The 24,927-nt window shown below is 41.4% G+C and overlaps 1 protein-coding gene across 3 annotated transcripts in view; it reads left to right on the top strand.

Moving 5' to 3' along the window:
- The window catches only part of ACACA (acetyl-CoA carboxylase alpha), a 413,948-nt gene that overhangs the window by 381,185 nt on the left and 7,836 nt on the right, over positions 1-24,927 (top strand). For all 3 annotated transcript variants that reach the window (XM_071210521.1, XM_023584057.3, XM_004476381.4), the window contains 4 exons: positions 5,293-5,470; positions 7,396-7,508; positions 19,085-19,239; positions 19,928-20,098. In XM_071210521.1, coding sequence (XP_071066622.1) covers positions 5,293-5,470; positions 7,396-7,508; positions 19,085-19,239; positions 19,928-20,098 — 617 coding nt within the window. The remainder of the gene's footprint in view (positions 1-5,292; positions 5,471-7,395; positions 7,509-19,084; positions 19,240-19,927; positions 20,099-24,927) is intronic.

Raw genomic sequence — 24,927 nt, forward strand, 5'->3', positions numbered from 1 at the left:
GCTGAAAATTGACATTAGTAGAGGGGGGAAAAATCTCTTTACTAGTCAGCCTAGGAGGTCTAATTCAAGCAGTAAATAAATAAATAAATAGGTAGGTAGGTAGATAAATAAATAAATAAATAAATGCATGTCAAGATGGTACTGGTGCTTTTTTCCAATGAGCTCTATCTGGCCGGAAGGCTATTCAGCATAATGCAAAATTAAATTATAAAAACCGGCTGAATATTTAGATGGCAGAGCCATTTGGAAGCAGTTTATTTAGACGAACCGGCAATGACCCACAACAGGGAGACATCAAGCGTGAAATTTACTAGAAATTAGCACCAGGGTCCCAGCCTCAGCATGAATAGCTTGATAGGATGCAAATCCCAGTGATATTAAGCTGCCTCACTGCTAGGGCTACAGGGTCAGTCTCAGTTGGCTTTTCATGTTATACTTATTATTTTTTCCTAGGACAGGTTATAAATAACAATAAAAAAAACATTTATTGAAAATTTTAACTGGAATGAAAGTCTATTTTGAAATCTCCGATTAGTTGGATGTTGAAATACAGTGTCAGCCGGCCATAATGGACTCAGGAGAGACATTATGCATATGCAGCTTATGTATGCCTAATGTTTACCTTCAGTTTGTAACACATAATCTCTTTCAAGCCAATAAGATCTGCTCCAATTTCAAGAGTGTGCAGCACTGTGGAAACAGCCTGCTCCCCTGTCCCCTTGTTTGGTATGTGTGGCTGCCATGGTTTATCCATGTGTAACAGTGAGGACCTTAGGCAGGGTTGGTGACTGGGTGCTGAGAATATGCTGAAAAGGCTGTGTGTGATCACCACTTGTGCAGATGTGTTTTGCCCAGAATGCTGGAAGGCCCCAAGCTTCTGCCTCCCCAGTGAAGAACTATCAGTATTTTCCATTCCCAGTTGCATTTCTCAGCGTCTGAGAATTGACAGTCATCATATGCATAGCTTTAAAATTCCCTGGACAGGTTTCTGGCCTGACTCCTTGAGGATTCCCTCTCCCCCAGCACTCCTGGCTGGGCTTTTGCTCTCACTCTTAATTATGAAGGGATTTCAGACAGATGTGTGTCAGATTGTTGCCAAATGATTCAGCCTGTGTTTCAAAGTATGTGGTTTGGGCTGCTGCAGTTTAGTGTGAAGCCTGCTGTTCTTAGAGTTTGTTGGTTTGTTTTTACATCAGGTGTTTTGATGGTTGTATTATAGGTCTGTTGGTGTTAGACAGAGGCATTATTTTCAGCCCCAAGCTTGTCAGTTTTAATAAACTTTGATACTCCTTTTCTACTCAGGCCTGGGGCCTGGAAAATAATTGTTTGGCAGTAAGATCCAGGCCCTTCCCTTAGCTGGTAGTATTGTCAGTACAATTTCTGATATTTCTCACCATACAACAAAATCCAGGCAAAATATAGAAATATCTAATAATTCATTCAAAGGTCTTTTTCTGGTTTGTATTTTACTTTGCCATTGTATTAGATGCTGGAAAGCAAATTACTTCAGCTTCATGCTGTCTTTCCTAGCAATACAATGATGAGTTAAGAATGAGGTGGTAGAATGTGAACCTTAGAGCCAAAAAGATATGGGTTCAAGTGTTATATCATTTATGCACTTATTTAATTAAGCTTCAAATTTTCTCACCTATAACTTATAATAAGGCACATTTGATTAAAGTGTGCATGCACTGTGTATACTCACTCTGCCTGCTACAGAGTAAGATAGCCACGATGGTGATGAATATGAACTAGTCCATTTCATAAAAAATTAAAAATGCATATAAACTCAATTTAAACGCAAGCTATTTGCATATACAATGTTGTTTTTTAATTAAATAAATGTAACATTTAAAATGAAGTCCCTCCCTTTTAAAAAAATTTGCATTGTGGTAAACTCTTAAGTAACAATCATTTTAACCATTTTCACATGTACTATTCTATGACAAATACATTGGCAATATTTTGTAACCTTTACCACTTCTATTTCCAGAACATTTTCATCATCCCAGACAGAACTCATAAGGAATAGCTTCCCATTTCCCACTCCCCCTTTCCCCTGGTAACCACTATTTTGTTTTCTGTCTATAAATTTGCTTATTCTAATTATTTTTATGTAAGTGAAGTCACAAAATATCTGCCCTTTTGTGTCTGGCTTATTTCACTCAAAATGGTATCGTCAAGCTTCTTTTATGTTGAATCTGTATCAGAACTTCATTCCTTTTTATGGCTGAGTAATATTCCATTATGTATGTATACCATATGTTGTTTATCCATTTATCTGTTGATGAACACGTGAGTTGCTGCACCCCACCCCTTTTTTTGCTTCTACCTTTTGACTCTTGTGAATAATGCTTCTATGAACATTGGTATACAAATATCTGTTTGAGTCTCTGCTTTCAGTTCTTTTGGGTATATACCTAGAAGTAGAACCGTCAGGTCATTTAGTAATTCTGTGTTTAACTTTTTGAGGACCCCACAAACTGTTTCCCACACAGTAAGACTGTTTGAGAGTGCCTATTTCTCAGCATCCTCACCAACGTTTATTTTCCATTTTTTATTAATATCCCTCCTAATGGGTACCACTTCAGTGGTATCTCATTGTAGATTTTGAGTTTCATTTATCTAATGGCCAATGATGTGAGGCATCTTTTCATGTGCTTTTATTAGCCATTTGTTTATCTTTTTTAGAGAAAGAGATCCCAAATTCTTTGCCCAGTTTTTTTGTTTTGTTTTGTTTTGTTGGTAGTGGTGGTGGTGGTTTTTAAAAAATTTTTTTTTTGTTTTTCCCCCCATTTTCTAATTGGGTTGTTTGTCTTTTTTGTTGTCATTGTTGAGTGTAATAATTCTTTATGTATTCTGGATATTAAACCCTTATCAGATACATGGTTTCCAAATACTTTCTCCCATTCCATAGATGATCTTTTCACTATTCTGATAATGTTGTTTGAATAAACAAAAGTTTTTAAGTTTGGTTAATTCCATTTTATCTATTTTTTGTTGTTGTTGCTCGTACTTTTAGTGTAAAGTCTACTAATCCATTGCCTAATACAGGGCCCTAAAAATATTTCCCTATGTTATCTTGTAAGATTTTAATAGTATTAGGTACTCTATTTAGTTTGCGGTTCCATTTTGAATTAATTTTTTTATATGGTGAGAGGTAGGGTCCAAATTCATTCTTGTGCTTATGGATTTCCAGTTGTACCAGCACCATTTGTTGAAGAGAGTATTCTTCCCCCATTGAATGGACTTGACACCAAACTTGTTGGAAATTAATTGGCCATAAATGTGTCGGTTTATTTCTGTACTCTAATTCTATTCTGTTAGTTTATGTGTCTATAGTTGTGACAGTATCTCCCTTAATTTTTTGAAGTTTGATCTGATAATCATAGGATAGAGAGAGATTTTGGTGTAGATACGTCTTCAACAAACAAGTGAGTGAAGAGGCTGGAAACTTGGTGTCCATTTACCTCTCATTTATTATTATTTTATTTTTATTTTAGGTAGAAAAAACTTTTGTGCTATTTTCTATTGTTTTATTTTCTCCTTTTATCTATGCCTTCCATCTCTTTTCTGTTCATAATATCATTGAGGGCCACTCCTTTATATTTCTTGTTCTGAATCGCTACTCTTGGCAGCACTGAAAAATATACTGCTAATTACACAATTATTTTATTATGTAGCACTAGTTGAAATATCCACTAAAGAATTAATTTAGTTAAAATAAATTTGAACTGAGCAATTATTTTCATAACTGCAGAATTAGCGTAAAGTGCTTGAAGTCCTTTATTCCCTGATCTTCATACAGAGTTGTGTAATTAGCAGTAAATTTTTTTGGTCCTTGTTTTCCTCTCAATAGAATAAGTATCTTCTCTCTGATCCTATATACAGAGCATATGACCATACCCATCCAGCATAGAGTAGGGAGCTTTTCCCTGGGGCCATGTGGATTTCTGCAGTGTTTGCAGAGAAACCAGGTTAGGGGAATGAAGAAAGGCCTTGCATTGAAGTGTGTTCACTGATGATTTGTACAAAGAGCCATTTTTACTTTGAAGAAGGTGGCAGTTTAATTTGCCAGTAACTACAATGAAAGTAATTTCTATTAGATTTGCTCTTAACTTCCTGAAAAATGACTCTTTGGATTTCCAGAATTTATTTATTCCAAATTGAGATCTTCTCTTTGATAGGAAAGTTTGAACTCAGTTGAATGTGTGATTTGGTATTTTGGAAAGGTCCATTGTGGTTCCACTGAACTACTCATTAAACATCTGGAATCATAAACCTAATACACTTTAGTAGTGTTTAGACTTCAGTAAGTTGGGAAATGGAAAGAAGTCCATAAAATCTTGGGAAATAAATAACTGATTCTGCTTTCTAAGGACCCTGTTTATATATCAGCAGCCCCTTCTCTTCAGGCTACTCCTGGCTTGCAGGAGTTACAAATTCTACTCTTGTAGCAGAATGAAGAATGGCTCCTCTCTTTTTGTGGCTGTGTGATATTTCCAATAAATTTATGTATTTTTAAAATTTTCTCTCATTAATATCTTGATTAGATACAACAGTTGAAGAATTAGTTTTTATTTTTTATTGTATTAATTCCAAAGGTTGTATGCCTGCCTGCCTGCCTTCCCTCCCTTATTTGAGCACTATGCTCTAAGCACTTTGTATGATGTTTCATCATACAAAGATGAAAAATACAGTTTTTGAAGACAACATTTTTAAAATTTCATTTCCATTAGCACAACATTTTAAGAATTCATCATGTCCTTAAATATCATGAGAGGAATTGAAAAGAACTAGAATAGTTCTTTCCTTCAGAAAACTTAATGTAGTGGGAGAGATCACATATTAACATGAAAAATCCTCAATGTTTGTAGAGCAGTTGTGAATTAATGTGGTAAATCTGAGTATAGAAATTTAGGGAGGATATAAAATGGATATGTAATCTGGAAGACTTCTTATAGGTGAGGGGATTTACACTGTATCTTATGAAAGACAATGCATTTCTCTTTTGCTCTCTTGTGCTTTTGAAGATCCACCAAAGTCTTGAATGGAATACAGGTGGAAATAACAATCCCTTTAGTCTTCAGGGTAGCCAAACAGGACCTAGGGTAGCTAGAACCCCTCAGACCTGTCACCTCTGACCATAAGAATTCTCATGAGTAACAGATATTTTTTTCTGTATTATATTATTATAATAGAAATATTATTTTTCATGGTATGAGTAATTTTTGAAAGCACTGCTTAGGGAGGGTAAGTTTCATGAGTTCTAATTTGTATCATTCTCTGTAGATATGTACGACCAAGTGCTCAAGTTTGGTGCTTACATTGTGGACAGCTTACGGGAGTGCTCCCAGCCTGTGATGGTTTACATTCCTCCCCAGGCTGAGTTGCGCGGTGGCTCCTGGGTTGTGATTGACCCCACCATCAACCCCCGGCACATGGAGATGTATGCTGACCGAGAGAGCAGGTAGCCCTCCTTCCTTATTTCCATTCGCTGTATCCAGGACCTTGTACCTGTTGGTTTCCTCATAGAGAACATTATAACCAAGAGAACTTTGAGTCTGTCCATTTGCAAAGGACTTCAAGGACATAAAAAATAGGCTTTCTAAATAGTGTCTGTTGATGTGAGAAGGAAACCAGGCTGGATCTCCACCACCCCCCACCTGATTCTTCTACTGTGAAGTCCAGGTTCCCCCAAACTCTGAGAAGTTTTGCCCTCCTATTTATTGTTCAGATACGCATGTTCACTGTCTCTTTCTTAGGTCTGTGGCAGGGAGAGCTTAAAGCAAGTTGTAGTGGAAGTACTGAATTTTTAGTCTGGAGTTCTGGGTTCTTAACCCAGCTATACTACTGACTGGCTGAGAAACAGCTGAGAACAGTCTCTTACTCTGCCTGGGCTGCTTTTCCTTGTCTCTACAATGAGCTGGATGGTCATTAAGGTGCATCACAACACCAAAATGCTGTGATTCCAAACCAAGGTATTGCAGGAGGCTTGGAGAACAGTGTTTGCAGCACCCAAAGAACTGGAAGGAGAATCCTTGGCTTGCTGGGAAACAGGATCTGAAAATACTTAAGTGAAACAGTCAAACCCAGAGTCCTTTCATAATCTGTTCTCACCCTTTCCTAAACCCATAAACTTCACAGTATATTTTCTTGACATTCCCCATGCTAATTCCAGTGCTCAGCCATTGTATTAGAGAAGTAAGGCAGGATGAGAAAAGCTTTAAAATCTGGCAAGATTCTACCCTGGGATTATGGTTGAAGCTGAGGTTTGGATTAAAATGTTCTGACTTGGCAGTAAGGGGAAAGGCTTCCAGCTTGGTAGAGCAAGTAGTTTGGCAAATCCTGTCCTCAAAAAGCAAGATATGGGAAGCAGATGGGGCTCAAGTGATAAGGCCTCCACCTACCATATGGGAGGACCTGGGTTCTATCCCTGGGACCTCCTGGTGAAAAAGAAGAAAAGAAAGCATGCCTGCACGGCAAGCTAGTGCCCACGTGGTTAGTGAGTACCCACATGGTAAGCCAATGCCCCACGCAAGTGAGTCACACAGCAAGATGATGACGCATCAAAAGAGAGACAAAGGGAGAGTCAAGGTGAAGCATAGTAGAAACCAGGAACTGAAGTGGTACAATTGACAGGGAACCTCTCTCCCTTCAGAGGTCTCCAGGATCGAATCTGGGTGAATCCTAGGGAAAGAAAATGAGAAGAAAAGATAACACAGACAGCAAAAAGAGCCAGGCAGGAGGAGGGAAGGGGGGAGAATAAATAAATAAGCACATTTTTTAAAAAAATTTTTTTGTTTGTTTTAATCTGTTTCGGGCAAAGTTCCTGGTAGCAGGACATCATTAATATACACTAGAAGAAACCCCCAAGCCCTTTCACCTTGCTTATTTCCTAGCAGTAGCAGAATGTTTTTGTTATAGCTTGGCCTGGTTTCCTGTGTCTGATGAGAGTCCTACCAGCAGACTGACAGCTTGGTGTAGGACTGATTGGCATTGACCCCTCATGTATAATCTAAGTGCTGGAGGTTGTTCCCCTGCCACTGCTCCTACATCATCTTTTTTTTTTTTTTTCCTGGAAAATAATGTGATTCCAGTCACCCTTGTCAGCTGTCAGTGGTGAAATTTGTATTCTTCTCTCTTTGAGATAGAAGTAGACTGGTGTGGTAATGAGAATTGTTTTAATTGCTTTGTGCCAGTCCCTTCTCATACCTCACTTGGATACTTTTCTAGTTCCTGCTTCTCTCCCTGGGCTTACTTCTGTGAACCATAGGTGGGCAAAACCATAAGGAAGCTATTTCCTGGTCCACAAATTGTAACTGGCCTCATTCTATTGTCTCCTTCCATTAAAGTGCCTTTATTTCTGTTTTGTTTTATTTCTCTCTGATCCAGGGGATCGGTTCTGGAGCCAGAAGGGACAGTAGAAATCAAATTCCGCAGAAAGGATTTGGTGAAAACCATGCGTCGGGTGGATCCAGTTTACATCCACTTGGCTGAGCGATTGGGTAGGTCTGCTTGTCCTCCTGGCAAATCAATGAGCCATTCAGCTGATTTGTAATGAGTGCATTCATAGGCCAGGAGAGGAGGCACTGAAGCATTTGATCAAATTCATGATAATCTTTATTTACTGTCTTCTATGTAGTAAGAATCCTGATAGAATGAAATAGTGTATGAAATGGGAGGGAAAGTGAACCCTAAAAAAGCAAGTCACCCTATATTTCTTCCAACACTTACTTACAGTTCAAGTAGCCCATCTTTCTAGGCTTGTGATGTCCTTGTAGAGAAAGATTAGCTAGGGGTTGTTGTTGGGAGTAGGCTGATCAGGCAGAGAATTTGCTAGACTTCATTATGCCCCATTTATGCTCATCTCTTTGGACAGTCACCTTGTTTCTGAGGGACATGAGAGTCAGTGTCACAGGATAGATAAGCTGGGGTGTCTACCCAGGCAATGTTCTGGGTTCACCCTGACCTAGAGAAATGGAAATAAAATTGTGTGTGCTGTATACTTCTAAACAGGGACTGTGGCAGCCATAGCTCTGGGAATATTTGCACCCAATACTTTCAGCCATTATGCTCTTGCTCATGTGTTTCTGGAGCTTTGGAAGGCCCTTGCATTTTGAATATAGGAGTAACTCAGGAGCCCTGTGTTGAATCCATAGCCTGAGAGAGTTTCAGATTCTTTTAAAACACTGATTTTCTGCCTAGGTCTCCTGTTGCACCCCTTGCTATGTTAGTAAAGATAGTTGTTTGGGGTTCTTTATTTGTTGGTTTGTTTTGGTTTTGTTTTTATTTTTCTAAAGAAACAGAGAAATTGTCTTCAAAAAGTAATGAAAGTCAGTACATGGGAGGAGTAAAAAAGAGGTATGCTAGTTCATTTATGTTTCAAATAGTAATTTAATTAATGAAGTGCTATTTGTGGACTCTTCATTCCCACCATCCAGAGCCTGCATTCTAGAGACTGCACATTTGGGGCCCTGAGCCAGGTGGCTGGCCATACCTGGTGGCTTGGATTACTATAAACCCTGTCTGTTTTCCATGGTTGGCCGTTAAACAACCCACTAATAACTCTAACCCACTGCAGCCTTATCCTTTTCTGGGAAATGCACACAAACAACAAGAAATTGGCAAAGTTATTTCTAAAATCTATATACCAAACAGAATTGGTGAGGTGGTTTTTTTCTCTTTCTTCTCCAAATAGAATAATTACTTCTGACCAGCCCCATACCCTTTAATTAAAGTAACTGCAGCTCAAGAGCAAGTTACTTACAGTGGTACACAGAGAGAGCTCTAAAAGCTTCAGCCACTGATAAGCATCTCACTTAGATGGCTCATAATTGCTTCCAGCATCCAGCGATCCTTGCTGCTGTTTTTGCCACTAATTCTGTACAAAGGCAGCAATGCCACAATTGCAGGACACAGTGAATTGCATAATTTTCCTTTTTCTTTTTTTTTCCTTTTTTTTTCCCCCTGGTTTTCTTTCTGGGCAATTTAAAATTTGTCAAAGTCGGTCTTCTTCTGGATCACTGCCCTTTGATATTTCGCGCACTCCATTTGCCACAAACAAGCCGCAGGGCCGCAGCTCATGCTGACTCTAGCAGAAGCAGAGAGAGCTCCATTTATCTTACACTGCCTACTGAATTCCTACTCATTAACTGGGGGTTCACTGCCTCTTTTTAACCCCCCAATGGCTGTTATCATCCCTTCAGAGTAACTGGGTGGTAGGAAGAGGGATCCTCTCTGACATCTGTTTGCAAAATGACTGGATGGTGAGGGGAGTGGGGCTGAGGTTTTTTTCTCTTGAAGGAGAGTGATATTGCTCCCACCTTCACCCAGCACCTTTTAACTTCTGAAGCGTAGGAAGGGAAGAGGGAGGAGATTCCCAAGTGGTGACCACTTAATCATTTGTTACAAATCATCTCATTATCAATTTCCTATCCACATTGAAGGAAACCATATTTATTTAACCTTGACCAAAATGGCACTAGAGAAAGAATCCTCAGTCTGCTAAATTTGAAGCAGGCTCTGGCCCAAGGCAGCTTACGAACATGAGCAATAGATCTGAAATAAAAATAACTGTCAAGTCTTGAGGTATGTTGCTTGCAGGTAAATTGTCTGACTTCCCTGAACATCAGTTTTTTCATCTTGAGGTAGGGATAACACTTCCACAAAGATGATGTGATGAGTAGATGACTGTGTATTTGCTTTGAATCTGTGAAGCATTTTCAAACATGGGGGTTGTCATCATTTCCTTTTGGTCTTAGTCGTTAGAAGAAGCAGACGGCTATGTTTGGTACTGAGCATTCTCTGTGGATTAGGCCCACAGTTGGGAGGAGCAATGTAGGAAAGGAAATTTAAAAAAAACAAAACAGAAGTGGTCCTGTCTCTCAGGGAGTTTGTGGTCTTTCAGGGAGACCATACATACCCACTCAAAAGTGTGACCCAGCAGATCAGCGTGGATGTAATGGAGCTATATGAACTCAGAGAGCTTCACTTTTGGTTCCCTTCACATTGCTTAGAAACAGAGACTGCCAAAACACTTTGCGCAAAGGGAGTAAAAACAGCTTCATCAACCAAGATACAAAATAAGTGTGTGTCAGAGCCCAAAATGGAATTTTGGTTTCCTGTGATCTGCATTTCATTAGGATGTCCTCATACTTTACCTCAGCTGAATACTGAGCCTGATCTAAATTAAACAAGGATTCTTTCCCTTTGTGATCTAAAGTCGATTCCACTGAGAAGAAATCTGATTTAAGTGAGAGCCTGCAGAAGTGAATGTCATCTTGTGTTCCCAGTCTCTTCCCAAATCAGTCTGTACCCTAGGGAGCATGATCACAGGTCACATAGCCAAATCAACGCACAATGACTGAGTTCAAAGACAATATTAATATTTATTCTCTAAAGGGAATGAGGGGCATTTAATTTCTGAATAGCTAACTTCATCTCCTTTTTAGAATTTTGGTTTTGACCTTTTTTTATTTTATGTGGTTAGTTTGGGCAGGAAGGCAGTAAATAACTGGTTTGCAGTTCTGTGATTATAACAGAGGATGAAAACAGTACATATATTGATTCCTAATAGAGATAAAGGAAAGAATTACTTACCCCAGAAAGAAAAGTAAACTAAGCCCAAGTACTATAGACTTGCAATGCCGGATTCTCAGAATGAGGGTTGGGTTGGAGCTTGGTAGACTCAGTGTGGGAAGGATTACATCCTGCCATTCTGCTTAGCTTAAGGAAATTGGTTCCTTCTCTGGAGATAGAGCCCCAGTCCAATAAGGCCTGTGTGTGTCTTCCTGACATCCTTTTACCCACTCAGAGAGCAAGGAGCATGGCGAGCGGCTGTGGAGCGGGACGGCCTTCCTAGCCTGGCCTCTTGAGGACTGTGACCTGAGGTCCTCTCCTGGATCCTTCCCTCCCTCCTCTTGTGTTCAGAGAGAAATGACAAATCAATTTAGATAGAGAGTAAACTGTCCAGCCCAAGTTGAAGCAATTGTAAGTTCCTCACCATCCCCTTCAATATACAGAGCACCTGGGCAAAGGAGCCACTTAGTGGAACTTTATTCTGCTCAAGGCAGTCACATCTTGGTCATGGCACTGTTCCCAGAGAGCCAGGTAACCTGTCATGCAGAACCTAAATGTGCGCACATGTAACATGCTCTGGGAATGATGGCCTGGCCCAGGCAACAGCAGCACTGGCTGAGCACTGCTGCTGGCCCTCGACTGGTCTTTCCAGTCCTACTCAGCACCCAGCCTGCCTTCTGGCCCAAGACACCCCCATGTGCAGATGGAGGGCTGTGGTTATGGGCGAGGATAAATGTGTCTTTAAAAATCTTCAGGAATGCCTTTCTCCGAAGTCTTTTCTTTAGTAGGATGACAGGAAAAGAAAGGACTGTTCCTCGGACCAAGGGGTTTCAGTGGTTAAGCTGCTCCTCTGGCAGAGGTGATCAGAGTGTCTGAGCTGTTTATGTTTTTCCACCTTTTTTTGTCCATCTTCAAGAGGTTGTAAGCTGGAAAGAGCTAAAGTGACTTGTTTGAGGCAGAAAGTAATATCCTTGCCTGGAAAGTTGAGACTAAGAAAGAAACAAGTTTCAATACCCATTCTTAATTAGTAGCATTGTACCCTCTCATCTATTATACGTGGAGTTCCCCTCACTGACAATGTGCCCACCCACATCAGGCTCTGTGGTAGGTGGACTGATAAGATACAATATAAGGTTTTATATCATATAGGTTCTTTTTGTGGGATATTGCCCCTGCCCTTAAGTTAGCAGCAACTTAAAACCCACCTCATCACATTGATTTTGAAGCTATTCTGCTTGATGTAATTGGAGTACAATTGTGACCACATTTTCTGGGAAGGAAAGGGGGTCATTTTAGTCTAATCCATTAATCTGATTATATTTATAAAAGCACTTGGGCTTGCCTCCTCCCAGGAAACAGTGATTCACAATTCTGTGTGGCTGGAGAGACTAGGCAGGCACTTTGTCAGAGTGAACCCAAACTTTTGCCTGCTGGAAGATTGTCATCAGAATACAGAATACATCTGAGAAAGGGAAAATGTTAGATTGTATATATTTAGTAACAGAATTTAAATGTTTTTTTAAAAATGCATGGAACTACTCCACACAGACAGTGAACCCTAAGTTGAACTATGGACTTTAATTAACAGGACAATTGTAAAAACATGCTATCATCAGTTGTAACAAATGTTTCACACCAGTGCAAGGTGTTGGTGGTGGGGTGGTATATGGGAATCCTGTATTTTGTGCATGATTATTCTCTAAACCCACAAGTTCTCTAATGAAGGGAAAAAAAGAATACATCTGAGAGACCTCTCATCCCTGCTTGGCCCCAGTCCATCCAGAGGTACCCAACCCACCAGATTTAGGGAGAGCAATTAGGGAAGGAAAACAGTAAGACTGCAGAGGCATATATCACCACCAGAATTTAGACAATTCTGAGCTGTTACCTGACTCTCATGTTATATGTGTTTGCATGGGGACACCAGGGACAGAACTGCAGGGGGAGTAATATAAATATATATATTATGCCTGTTTGAAAATCTGTGGGTTTATTATAATGATTTTTAACAATGTGTACAGCAGAGCACTTTCACCATTGCAAGAAACTTTAGGGTTAAATATACCTTGAGAAGACTGCTGTTAAAATCAATATGCAGATGCAGTTGTATTTAGATAGGTATGGCCCCCTTTGAAGAAAACCAGATATATAAAATAGGATTTTAAAAAACTTAGATACATTGGTAGAAATTATTCCCATTACAAAAGGATTATTTGCTTTATCAAAGGATTCACTGCAGGGTTCCTTCTAAATAGCTCCCCTAAGGCATTTAAAACAGGATCTGATTTACACAGTTTTTCAAGAATGCTTCTGTGTAAAGAAAGGCATACCTGCTTTGGTAAAGAAATAGTTTTGTAGGGTTTTTTTTTCCTTTCCTTTTTATCCTATCTTACTATCTTTATGGAAAATTTCTTTCAACATAGAAAACATGATTACATCTTTTAAACAGCTACCTGTGTTTATATTTCTGAATCTTAATAAGATTCCAGTCTTTTTTAATTCTGATTTTTTTCAGTCTTAAGGTTTAGGTAGTGGTATATGTTCTTATATCTGAGATATTCAGGAGCTTTGTGGATAAGGTGATCTAGCTCTTATCTCTAGTATCACAAGTATTTAACCAATCAAAGCATATTGCTTTACTAAGAGAAGAAGGGCCTATAGAAGTTAAAAATTCGTTTAAATGTACATAGGCATCTTAGTATAACAAAAAAGAAATTTACATTTCTTTCATAAAGAGTTTTCCTTATTTTCCAGTTTAGAATTTTTGTTACATAAAGGAGAAACTGAGCTCAGGAAAGAAAAGGAATTTCTGCAAGTTTACCTAGTACCTTTGGCTGAACATAATTTTTAGCCTACTGGTCTTGTTTTTATTCTGAGCTTTGAAGGTGTCTTCCCTCCCAAATCCTACTCCATGGAGTGTGATCTGCTCAGGGATAGGGTAGTGCTAGCCTCCCCCACCCTCCTTCAGTGTCATCTTTGGGTGATGGCTGCAGAAGTCAGCTGTCCCGTCCAGAAACTTCTCTGCGGCTATGACCCCATTGAGGAGAGATGTGTCTCTTCATTGTTTCCTGCCACTAGGAAACACCTGACGGACTACTGTGCTGTGGACACTTGTGGATCAGTTTAAAACCCCAGCTCCACCATTGTGGCCTTGGGCAAGCTATTTTAACGTTTTTATGCCTCAGTTTCCTCATCTGTAAAGATCTTTTAGAGTTGTGAGGATTAAATGAGATGAAAAGTACTTAGAATAACACTAGCACATAGAAACTCAACAGTGTTACATATTATTTGATCAGACTAGTAATACATTTTCTGTATTTAACTTTAAGAATTTCAAATTATAATGTTGGATTTTTATGATTTCATGGGTTTTTGATTTGCTTTGTTTTGTTTTTTTTTGGTTAGGAAAGGTTGGGGGGGTAATCTTCCTTTATTTCCCATTTCAAGCTTTTCCTAAAGTAGGTGTCTAGAAGAGAATGACTTTCCTCTCCATAGTGTATTCTTAAACACACTCACATACGCACACATACCAGCTTGCTTTCCTAAAAACCCTGAGGCCCTGCATTCTGGCTAGAAAAGAAAGAAAACCATTTCAAGATATTTAATTGTACAGGGAGCTTACAGGATTGATCAAGAGCTTAGCTTTTTACAATAGTCCAGTGAATAAGAAATGCTTCTGACAAACGATCAATGATAGGATAATCACTCTTTATCCCCCTCCTCATTGTTACCTTCTTTCTTTCAGGAGAGCAGGGTTCAGAAGTCAAAAATCTTTATAGACACTGCTTTTAAATTAAGCAGAAAATAGACATTGACATATTTGTTAATCTCCCCTAAATCATTACCAGGGCTAGCTACTTTGCTGTACATGGAGTAAGAGGGCCCTCAGTGTGCAACACAAGAGTATAACTAGCTTAAAAGTAGCCTTTTATTTTTAGAAAATAAAATTTAGGAAAAAAAAAAAACCTTCCACCTAAAATAGAGCACACAAATCTTTGGCCTTTTGTGCATACTTTAAAATATACAGATTCTCTACCTCTGTTTTTTCCTTCCTTTGATGCTTTTTTGAGGTAGGTCTTGAACTGTGGTCAGAAGCATTACTGAGGAATCAAACAAGGTAGCCCTTGGGGGGATGCTGTGGTCTTCCCAAGCTCAGGAGGGCCAGAGCATTACAGGTGTTTATTTTGTTATTCTTTCAAAGCCCTAGAATAGCTTGATTGGGTTGGTGAGAGCTTTGATAGCCCAGGAACCAGCCTTCTTTATCCCTCCAACTTGGTAAAGCTAAGGCCTTCTTCCCAGAATGCTCTACCCCTCAGCCAACAAGTCCTCTTTCTTTCACAACTGCTGCTGAGCCTTACTTTTAGCTCCTTTCTAGCAAAATGAACCAAACTCTCCAGCTTGTTGCCCTTACTGTGTCCACTGACAGGATACCTGCTTGGCCACCTTCAGTACCATTTAATGTGAAAGAACACGGGCTTTGGAGACAGCCAGATCTAACGGTAGATCCTGACTTTGCCACTTAAGAGCTGGATGCTATTAGACAAGTCACTTTACATTTTAGAGCCTCATTTTTCTCATTTGTCAGATGGAGACCCTGCGTAAAGTTGGACTGTTATAAGGATTAGAAATAATGTCTGTGAAGCAACTTGGAAAGCACTCAGTAGCATTCAGATATTCAGCCAGGCAGCATAGTGTTAGCAGCTATCAGACCTGGGTCAGATTGCACATGGTGACTTAGGAGCTATGTGATTCTGAAATGCCTGGCATATAGCATATGCTCAATAAATATGTGTTATATATGGTCCATATATTTTTGTACATGCATACAAGTGCACTATTGGTTGTTTACCCAGAGGAAGCATAAGGGCTATAGCTCCTGTTCAGCCACATCCACAGTCCTGCCTTCCCTCACCCCCAGGCAGGGCTGTGATTTTACCTACTTGATCTCACGTTAGCAGGAGGTGCTAACCTTAAATCTTGGGCCTGACTAGTAAATAGTGTCTGACTTACAGAATGAGAATTATTACAGACATTGTTCTGTTCTTAACTGTGGAAAAAGACAAAGATGAAACTTAAGCTTTATCAGCCAGGAGTCTGCCAATTATTTCCTGAAATTCTAGAATACTACTACTGAAGCACTGCTGACCCCAAATAAGCAAGTAGCAACACCACAATACAGGGTTCAAAGGCTTCTGGAGCCAACCTGCTGCATTTGAGTCCTGGCCCTGTCACTTTCTAGTTTTGTAACTTGATAAATTCTCTGTGCCTCAGTGTCCTCACCTATAAGATGGGGTCATAACAATGCCAACTTCATAAGGTTGTGTGGATTAAATGAATTAATAGATCTAAAGCACTTAGAATGGCACCCAGTGCTCTATAAATGTTAGCTTTGATTACAAATTATTACATAGTGGGGAGCCAGGAAAGACTTTTTTTTAGATTGGCTAACTTTTTAAACTTTTTCATTTGATATTATTTTCACAGAAAAGTTAACAAGGATATTGTCATACAAAGAACTTATTTTTTTTAAGATTTATTTAATTTATTTAATCTCCCCCTTACTCCCCCCCAGTGCCTGCTCTCTGTGTCCACTCGGTTTTGTGTTCTTCTGTGTCCGCTTGCACCCTCGGCAGCACCGGGAAATTGTGTCTCTTTTTTGTTGCATCATCTTGCTGCATCAGCTCTCCATGTGTGCAGCGCCACTCCTGGGCAGGCTGCGCTTTTTTCACGCAAGGCGGCTCTCCTTGCAGGGCTCACTCCTTGCACATGGGGCACTCCCATGTGTGGCACTGCACTCCTTGTGTGCGGCAGCTCTGCACATGGGCCAGCTCACCACAGGGGTCAGGAGGCCCTAGGTATCAAACCCTGGACCCTCCATATGGAGGCAGATACTCTGTCAGTTGAGCCACATCCATTCCCCAGAGAACTTTTGATACCCTTCTGATTTACCAGTTGTTGATATTTTGAACCATTTACTTTATCATCTGTGTATTCTTACATGTGTGTACTCTCCTTCCATTCCCATTCTCCTTCCCCTCTCCCTCCCTCCCTATACACATATTTTCTTTGTTGAACCATTCAAGAGAAGTCATAGACAATCCTACCCCTTTATCCATAAATATTTAGTGTGTCTTTTCTCGAGAACATGAACTTTCTCTTATATAAACACAATACATTTATCAAAATCAGATATTATAGCATTGCTACAAGATTACTGTCTGATCCATGGTTCATATTCAGATTTTACCAGTTGTCCCAATAATGTCCTTTGTAGTTTTTTTTTGTTTGTTTTTGGTTTTGCGCTGATCTGAGATCTAATCCCAAACCACACATTGCAATTTTTAGTCTTCTTTAATCTGGAATCCTTCTTTAACCTTTCTTTGTCATTCATGAGCTTGACATTTTTTTAACAATAATAGGCCAAGTGTTTTGGTAGCATTTTCCTCGGTTTGGTTTGTCTTATATTTCCCCATGGTTAGATTCAGGCTAAGCATTTTTGGTAGGAATATTGCAGAAGTGATGTTATGTTCTTAGCAGGAGGGTACATGATGTCAATGTGTCCTGTTACTGATGGTGGCAGCTTTGATTACTTGTTTAAGGTTTTGTTCACTAGGTTAATCCACTATACAGTTACCATTGGTCCCTTTGTAATTAATAAGTAGTTTGTGAGGAGATACTTTGAATATGAATATTCTGTTCCTCAAACTTTCACCCACTAATGTTAGAATCCTGTGATAATTCCTGTCGAATCAGTTACTATGATGCTTGTAAAATGGTGATTTTTCTAATTCCTTCTACATTTATTGTTATTCTACTGTTCCGGGGTCATCTTCTATTTTTCCCTACTCCAGCCCTGGAATCAGCTATTTCTGCAAGGAGTCTTGGTTCCTTTCAGTGGAGAAGGAAAAGCATTTGCTTCCCTATCAAGGGTATTCTGAGAAAGTCTCATCTCAGAAGAAAGCATTTAGCTCTCCTCCTGTCTATTCTCCAGGCAGGGCTCAGTTCATTCAGATCCACACTGGAGTGCGTGGGCCTTCACCCCATCCCATAGTGTGGGATCCATTGCTCTTACACTGTTTACCTGTTTTGAAAAGAATTCTGCTGAGGTGTCAGGGACCTGAAGCAGTAGGTCAGTGCTGATCCTTGGTATGCTGAGAAAAGATAGTCATCCTTGAGCACCCTTCATCACAGTTTTAAAGGAGTGATAAGTTTAAGAGAGAGAGATGAAGTTGGGCATCCAAAAGCCTCATAAAAATGAAACTAGGTCCTATAGTTACACCCCTGTTCTGTTAACATGTGTTTATGTATAATACTTATGGCTCACTCAGCAGCCCAAGGCTGTTTATGGCATATGATTCATAGTGGCATAAAAAACAAGACCTGTTCCCAGACAGGCATGCTTGAAATAGACCTTTCTCTTCTGCATCCCATCACCTGTGGCCATGTATTTATTTGTCAGCTTTGGTGACAAAGCACTTCAGGTTGTCCCCAACACCGAGAGCTATCACCTATTGCTCCTTTAGCTAGACTTACTCCTTCTTACTAGGCAGGCTGCTAAATTTTCAGAATTGATTCCAGGTCCCTTTCTGAGAGTAATTAAGAAGAAAGCAAAACATAGCAATACCTTTCCGGGACATTATTGATTGGGGGGTAGGGAGGCAGCAGGGGTGGATCTTCTTTGTTACAAGGAATTCTCAAGTCTCCGTTGATGAAGGGTACTGTGTGGATATAAGGTTGGTGAGCCAAATGGGGTTTATGGACTGCCTCTCTCTTTTTTCCCTTTCCTTGTCTTTTAGCCCAAGAACTAGAATGTCTTGTCACTCTGGTCAGGGGTTGGCTCAGGCAGCACCCAGAGGGGAGAATAGGAGCTGACTAATATACTGAGCTAACACGAGACACACTAATCTGGCTCTAATCAGATGTGTCCTATTAATTTGAGTTTAGGAGTATCCAAACTTGAGATTAGAGCTTGTTGAGAAAGCAGCTTGCAACTTTAGGAGTTATTTCAGCCTTATCTGGTATAGACATGGGGAAACAAGAACTGCCATTTGTGCTCTCCTACAACATCCCACACTCAGAAGAGTCCAACCATTCTCCCTAGTCAGCAGTGGATGGGCATGGGGCCACAGAAGTGCTAGCCCTAGCCCCTCTGGGGAAGGAGGAGCGTTGTCTTTAGGCAGTGAGATAAGAGGTACAGGCTCTAGATAGCTGTTCACACTTGCTACACAAAAGGGCTGGGGAGAGAAGGGCTCCCACAGCTGCTTTTGCAGTTGTGACTGTCACAGGGAAAAAAGGAAATGTGCACTCTGTGTAGCAAGGCAAGTATACAGGTCTGGCATCTCTCTTAGAGTCCTGTTACTCAGCAAAGAGGTGGTAAGGACAATGAAGATCCAGGCCACAGAAGAAAGGAGGCTGGACAATCTTGAACTTCCCATGACCAGCTGCTTCTGTGCAGAGATTCCTGCCATCACAAAGGATGATGGGCAAGTTTATCTAATTGCAGGCACCCCAGAGCTAAGCGCAGCTGAGCGGAAGGAGCTGGAGAACAAGTTGAAGGAGCGGGAGGAATTCCTAATTCCCATTTACCATCAGGTAGCTGTGCAGTTTGCTGACTTGCATGACACACCAGGCCGGATGCAAGAGAAGGGTGTTATTAATGTAAGTACAGTAGGTGCCATTTCTCCTGATTTGTCAGAGACCCACAAGAGAGCGTGTGTGTACGTCTCGTGCACTTAGCCTCAACAAGCAGGGAGCCGTTGTGACTGGAGAAAAACAGCATGCACAGATCAAATGTTTTCAATTTTTTTTTCACCTTTTCTATATCCATTATCATCGTAAAACAATTTATCATTTAGGTTTCTCTGGACTCCTTAGGAGGTAAGCTCCATTATATTGGTGGGAAACTGAGTCACATGTGCCTTTATTGGCAGGAGGTTCCCAGGTGGTCCTCAGGCCAGGGATTATTACACTGTCAAGGTTCCAGCAGCAGCAAATTCACATTTGATCTACTTGTAATTCATTTGAGCTATCTGTTCAAAACCAGTTACTCACTCTCTGGTTATCTGGGGATTCACAGATTCTTCTACAAAACAGTCATGTGTGGGGTTAGCGTTAGCCAGGCCCAATGCTGTACACCGTGCTGTAGTCGTCTCTGTGGGGAGGGCATGTGGGCTGCAGTTCTGGATTAGTGAGACATCAGGAGGTGCTGGAAGCTCACAGCCAGTTCTTGAGTCTCTGAAAAGCTTAACAGGAGAGTAAGTTTTGGTCCCTGTGGGGTTCTCTCTGTACTGAGCATTGAGCAGGGAGTAGGGATAGGATGACAAATTTTACTCTTATCTGCGTGTAGGACATCCTGGATTGGAAAACATCCCGTACCTTCTTCTACTGGAGGCTGAGACGTGTCCTGCTGGAAGACCTGGTCAAGAACAAAATCCACAAAGCCAACCCCGAGCTGACTGATGGCCAGATCCAGGCCATGTTGAGGCGCTGGTTTGTGGAGGTGGAAGGAACAGTGAAGGTAGGTACATCCATGCTATGCTCCTCACCCACACCTGAGGACCACAAGACTTGTCCTCTGAGAATCCCCAGGTCTCTTAAGGGCAGGAGTAGAAAGAAAGCATGTAGGTCTAATCCCTAACTCCTTCCTCCTACCCCTCCCTCCACAATAACACACCAGGGTATCTGTTAGAAAAGGTGGTAGGGCACTTTGAAACTCATTAATTCAGCAGACCTTTTTGAATAAACTTAATACATGCCAGACTCTGCACTAGGCCCTGGGGACACAGCAGTGAAAAAAGTAGAAATAGTCTCTGTCCACACAGAGCTCACCCTCTAGAGGGGGAGATAGATAAGTCACAAGGTCCTGTACAACAGTGAGGCCAGTGTTCAATATGCAGGCCCAGACACCATGGAACACAGAGCAAAGACACCCGGCCCACTCTTTGGGGACAGAGAGGGAATATCTGAGAAGACTTCTGGAGGAAGTGATGTCTCGGCAGAGACCTAAAACAGAGTAGGAATTAACCGGGTGAAAAGGTTGGGGTGGGAGGAGGAATATTACCAACAACAGTATTCCAAGACCTGATAGCAAGAGTTTCTTGTGTTCACAGAACTGCAGATAGTTGAGCATGGCTCCAAGGTTGAGTGTCAGGTTAGAGGACATGGGCAGGGACCTGCTCATACAGGGCCATGTGCACTGTGTTGAGGAGTTTAAACTTTTACCTGAGGTTCATGGGAAGCCACTGAGGTATTTTAAGCAGCAGAATGGCATGCTCTGATTTGTGTTTTTTTTTTAAAGATTTATTTATTTTATTTCATTCCCCCCCCCCCCCCCGGTTGTCTGTTCTCTGTGTCTATTTGCTGCGTCTTGTTTCTTTGTCCGCTTCTGTTGTCATCAGCGGCACGGGAAGTGTGGGCGGCGCCATTCCTGGGCAGGCTGCACTTTCTTTCGCGCTGGGCGGCTCTCCTTACGGGCGCACTCCTTGCACGTGGGGCTCCCCTACACCGGGACACCCCTGCGTGGCAGGGCACTCCTTGCACGCATCAGCACTGCGCATGGGCCAGCTCCACACGGGTCAAGGAGGCCCGGGGTTTGAACCTTGGACCTCCCATGTGGTAGACGGACGCCCTAACCACTGGGCCAAGTCCGTTTCCCTGATTTGTGTTTTTAAAAGACCACTTGGAGGGCTATTTGGAGGGTGGAATTAAATGGCAAGAACAGGAAGCCTATCAGGAGCTGGTAGTAATTTAGGCAGGAGATGCTTTGACTAGAGGTAAAGGTCTTCTGATACAAATCAGAACTGGGAGGAAATATCCACCCTGCATGCAGGGAACTATAAGCCCGGCATCTTGTTGGGGTGCTCTCATGGAGAGTGACCCCAATGAGATGGCTTCCCTGGTGCTCTTGCCTCAGGGTTGTGGATGGGGCAGGTCTGAGGCCAGGACGAGGTAGCAAGGACACTAGCATTTTCCCTGGCATAGTGAGAAGAGTAATTTCATCGTGAGCTGCGCAAATAGTCCACAGGAAAATGGGGAGAAACTGGTAGAACTTTTATAAAGAACTTTTACAAAGAAAAAGAAATTAACCTTTATTAGTAATTAGTGTATGGACTAAAAGTAAATCATATAAATTATATATACATTCATATCAGAGTATTGGTAGTATGTGCTGAAAATATGTGTTGAATGTTCTGATAGGTGTATGATCAGAAACATTGGTGATTACTGGGTTAGGGTATTGTTGCAAGGCTGGGTGACCATGGTGGCATGATGGGTCCTGGCCCATGGAGATGGGGGACTCACGCCTCTTCCTGGAAAGTGTTGCCTGAAGCTGCTGCTAGCTAGTTCAGAAAGGAACTCCAAGGTGTGCCATCCATTTTATAGCTAGTCAGTTGGGATGCTTCGGTGATTCACCTTTGCGTTAAGCCTACCCATTTCTTTATGACCAAAAAGCTGCTTTGGATATATATCTCAGATGTGCAGCAGGGGAGCTCAGCCTTGTGCGACATTTGGTTCAGATTAAGGTCAGTCTGTGGCATAATTAAGTGAGACAGTTTTGTCAGTGGCTACTGGCAGCTCCTAGTGGAAGTTGGCATTGAAAGTCACGCAAGTGCAAAATAAAGAGGTTGTTCTCCAGTTAAGAGTGCCCAGCTAGGGAAATGGAGTAGGTGGGGGTGGGGAGGCTGGAAAAAGCTACACTGCCTTCCTCCCACATGAGTGACTAATGGATGCGTGCAGCCTCAGTAGGCACAAAGAAGAAAAGGAATAGCTTCCCCTCGGAGCGTGAAGTGAGTAGATGGGCCCCTTCAGTGTCCTGCTCCCATAGGGATAGTGTGTGTGAAATAGGTCATTGTCATTTCTTATCAATGGAGAGTACAGTTGACTATTTACACAGACTCCTAGCTTGAAATCAAGTGCAAAAGACAACCCCTGCCCCATAGCTCAGGAGAAGGCCGCCTGAAGGCACTGGGAACTATCTATACCCAAGAAATGAGGCTGTTTCCCTTGATCTCATCTACAAAAGAATTTTCTCTCGAGCTCTCAGTTTGAGAGGACAACCAAGGAGAGAAAGTGAGGATGGATGATCCTATGATGTCAGGGCATGTGGCTTGGAAACCTCCTTCCATATTCTGCAGGCTCAGCAGGACCTACTTTAGTTGGGGGTGATAAAATCTGCAGTGCCCTTGAGAGAATACAGTGTTGCAATGTTAAAAAGCAGTCTGTGCTGCTTCTGAAGGGCTGCCACAGAATCCATTAAGTGCTTAGGAATGCTTGTTGTTGTTCAAACAGTGATACTGTGGGAGTGGGTGTGGCTCAAGCAGTTGAGCACCTGCTTCCCACATGGAAGGTCATAGGTTCGGTTCCTGGTGCCTCCTAAAAACAAAAAAAACAAGCAAAACAAACGAAAAAAACCAACTCAGGAAGCAGATGTGGCTCGGTTGAGTACTGGCTTCTCATATACAAGGTCCCTGGCCCTGGTACCTCAAAAGAAAACAACAACAAAAAAAAAAACAGTGATGTTTTGTGCTGTTTCTCAAGTGCAAAAACTGGCTGAGCCTAGACTCTGGCTTTGCACCAGTCCTTATTGAGTTACTAGTAGTGAAAGACATTTTGTGATAGCTCTGTTAACTGTGCTATGTGTTCTTTTCTCCCCCAGATAATTTCCCCCCGCCCTTGCAGCCTTTTGCTTGCTGTCTGCTCTCTGCTCTCTGTGTCCATTCGCTGTGCGTTCTTCTGTGTCAGTATTTATTATTTTTACTTACCGCCCCCCACCTTGTGGCTCACTTGTTGTCTGCTCTCTGTGTCCATTCGCTGCACGCTCTTCTGCATTTTTTGCTTGTCTCCCTTTTTGTTGCTTCACCTTGCTGAGTCGGTTCTCCACGCGGCTTGCAGGCGAGCCTGACTTCACAAGGCCCCAGGACATGAACCTAGGGCCTCCCATAATGGTAGACAGGAGCCACAGCCACTTTCCAGATAATTTGTTTGTTAATCTTAATCCTGAAAAAGGAGATTCCATAGTAGAAAATTTGAAGACACCATGATGTTATAACCGAGCTTTGTAATTCTTTTTTTCCCTTTGAGGTATCTGTTACAATGAATAATAGGGTCTCTTTGAATCTACAGAAACAGTCCTATTGTAGGAAAAAAGCAGGCCTGTGGTTTGTAGTTTCCCTGCAGGCAGAAGAAAAACATCACTACAGCTCCCTGCAAAAACAAACAAGAGCTGTAGTTTAAATTGGATTGTAAGAACATGGCACACATTTGTTTCATGGGCATGTTTTTGCTCCTGATTTTTAGATTCACAATTTGAGATATTCAGTGTTTGTATCATTTTTCCAAATAGGCTGATTTTTCCCAAACCCCAGTAGTAGAAACTGAAATTAAAACTTTTCATGGAACAATGATAAGAACATGGATTTTGGAATCTCACAAACTTTTGGAGCTCAGCTTTGCCATGGACTGGCTTAAGCTTATTATTCAAGCCTCCATTTCCTTATATGTAAAATGGGGGTATTTATTTCATAGGGTTGAGTTGTAAATAACAAACTATTGACCAAAATGTCTGACACTCAGTAGACACTCAAAATATGCTAGTTTCCTTTTCCTCACTAGTGGGTCAAAAAAAAAAAAATAACATACTAAACTAAAAGTTTGACATGTATAACATGATCTTCTCAGAGTCAGTTGCATGAGCACAGTAAAATCTCCGTAACTGTTCTTTGATTTGGTTTGCTCACCTGTACTCCACAACCTAGAATGGTTGTAATAGATAGCTACTCACTCACTCTCATTCTGAGTTTCCAAATGAAAAGATTGGTCAGTGGAGACCGTTGTGAGAATGCTAATGGAAAAACGCCACTGATAGGGTTGCTTGATTTACTCTCTCTCTCCAAAGCCTGTCCTGAAGCTGCCCATGGTTAAGTCTCTTGCACCAAACTAATTATTTAGAGCCAGGGAGGAAGGAGATAAGGCAGAACCTAGAAAGCATTACTAGACCCTGTGTGGGCTTGAGATTGAGCCTGGGATATCTCTCAGGTGATGGAGTCTAGCAGGCCGCCCTGCCCACATGGCTTTTGCTGTTGTGCTATGACCTTACTGAGCTCCAGCTGGATAGGTCTTGACTTTATGTAAGAATACATCTTTAAAGTGTCTTTCCAAAGTATGTATACTCCTGGATGTATGTGCCACCCCATCCTCACCCTCCACCCACACTGGGCAATCGGGCTTCTAGAAGTCTGGAAGATCAGAACGGAAAGGATCCTCACTGGCAAGAGGTGTCTCAAGGCAATTCATAAAGTGAGGCTCTTTGTAGGCCATGATGGCAATCAGAGCTTACGGCCATCACGT

The sequence above is a fragment of the Dasypus novemcinctus genome, chromosome 21 (genome assembly GCF_030445035.2).
Source record: "Dasypus novemcinctus isolate mDasNov1 chromosome 21, mDasNov1.1.hap2, whole genome shotgun sequence".
Taxonomy (NCBI): Eukaryota; Metazoa; Chordata; class Mammalia; order Cingulata; family Dasypodidae; genus Dasypus; species Dasypus novemcinctus.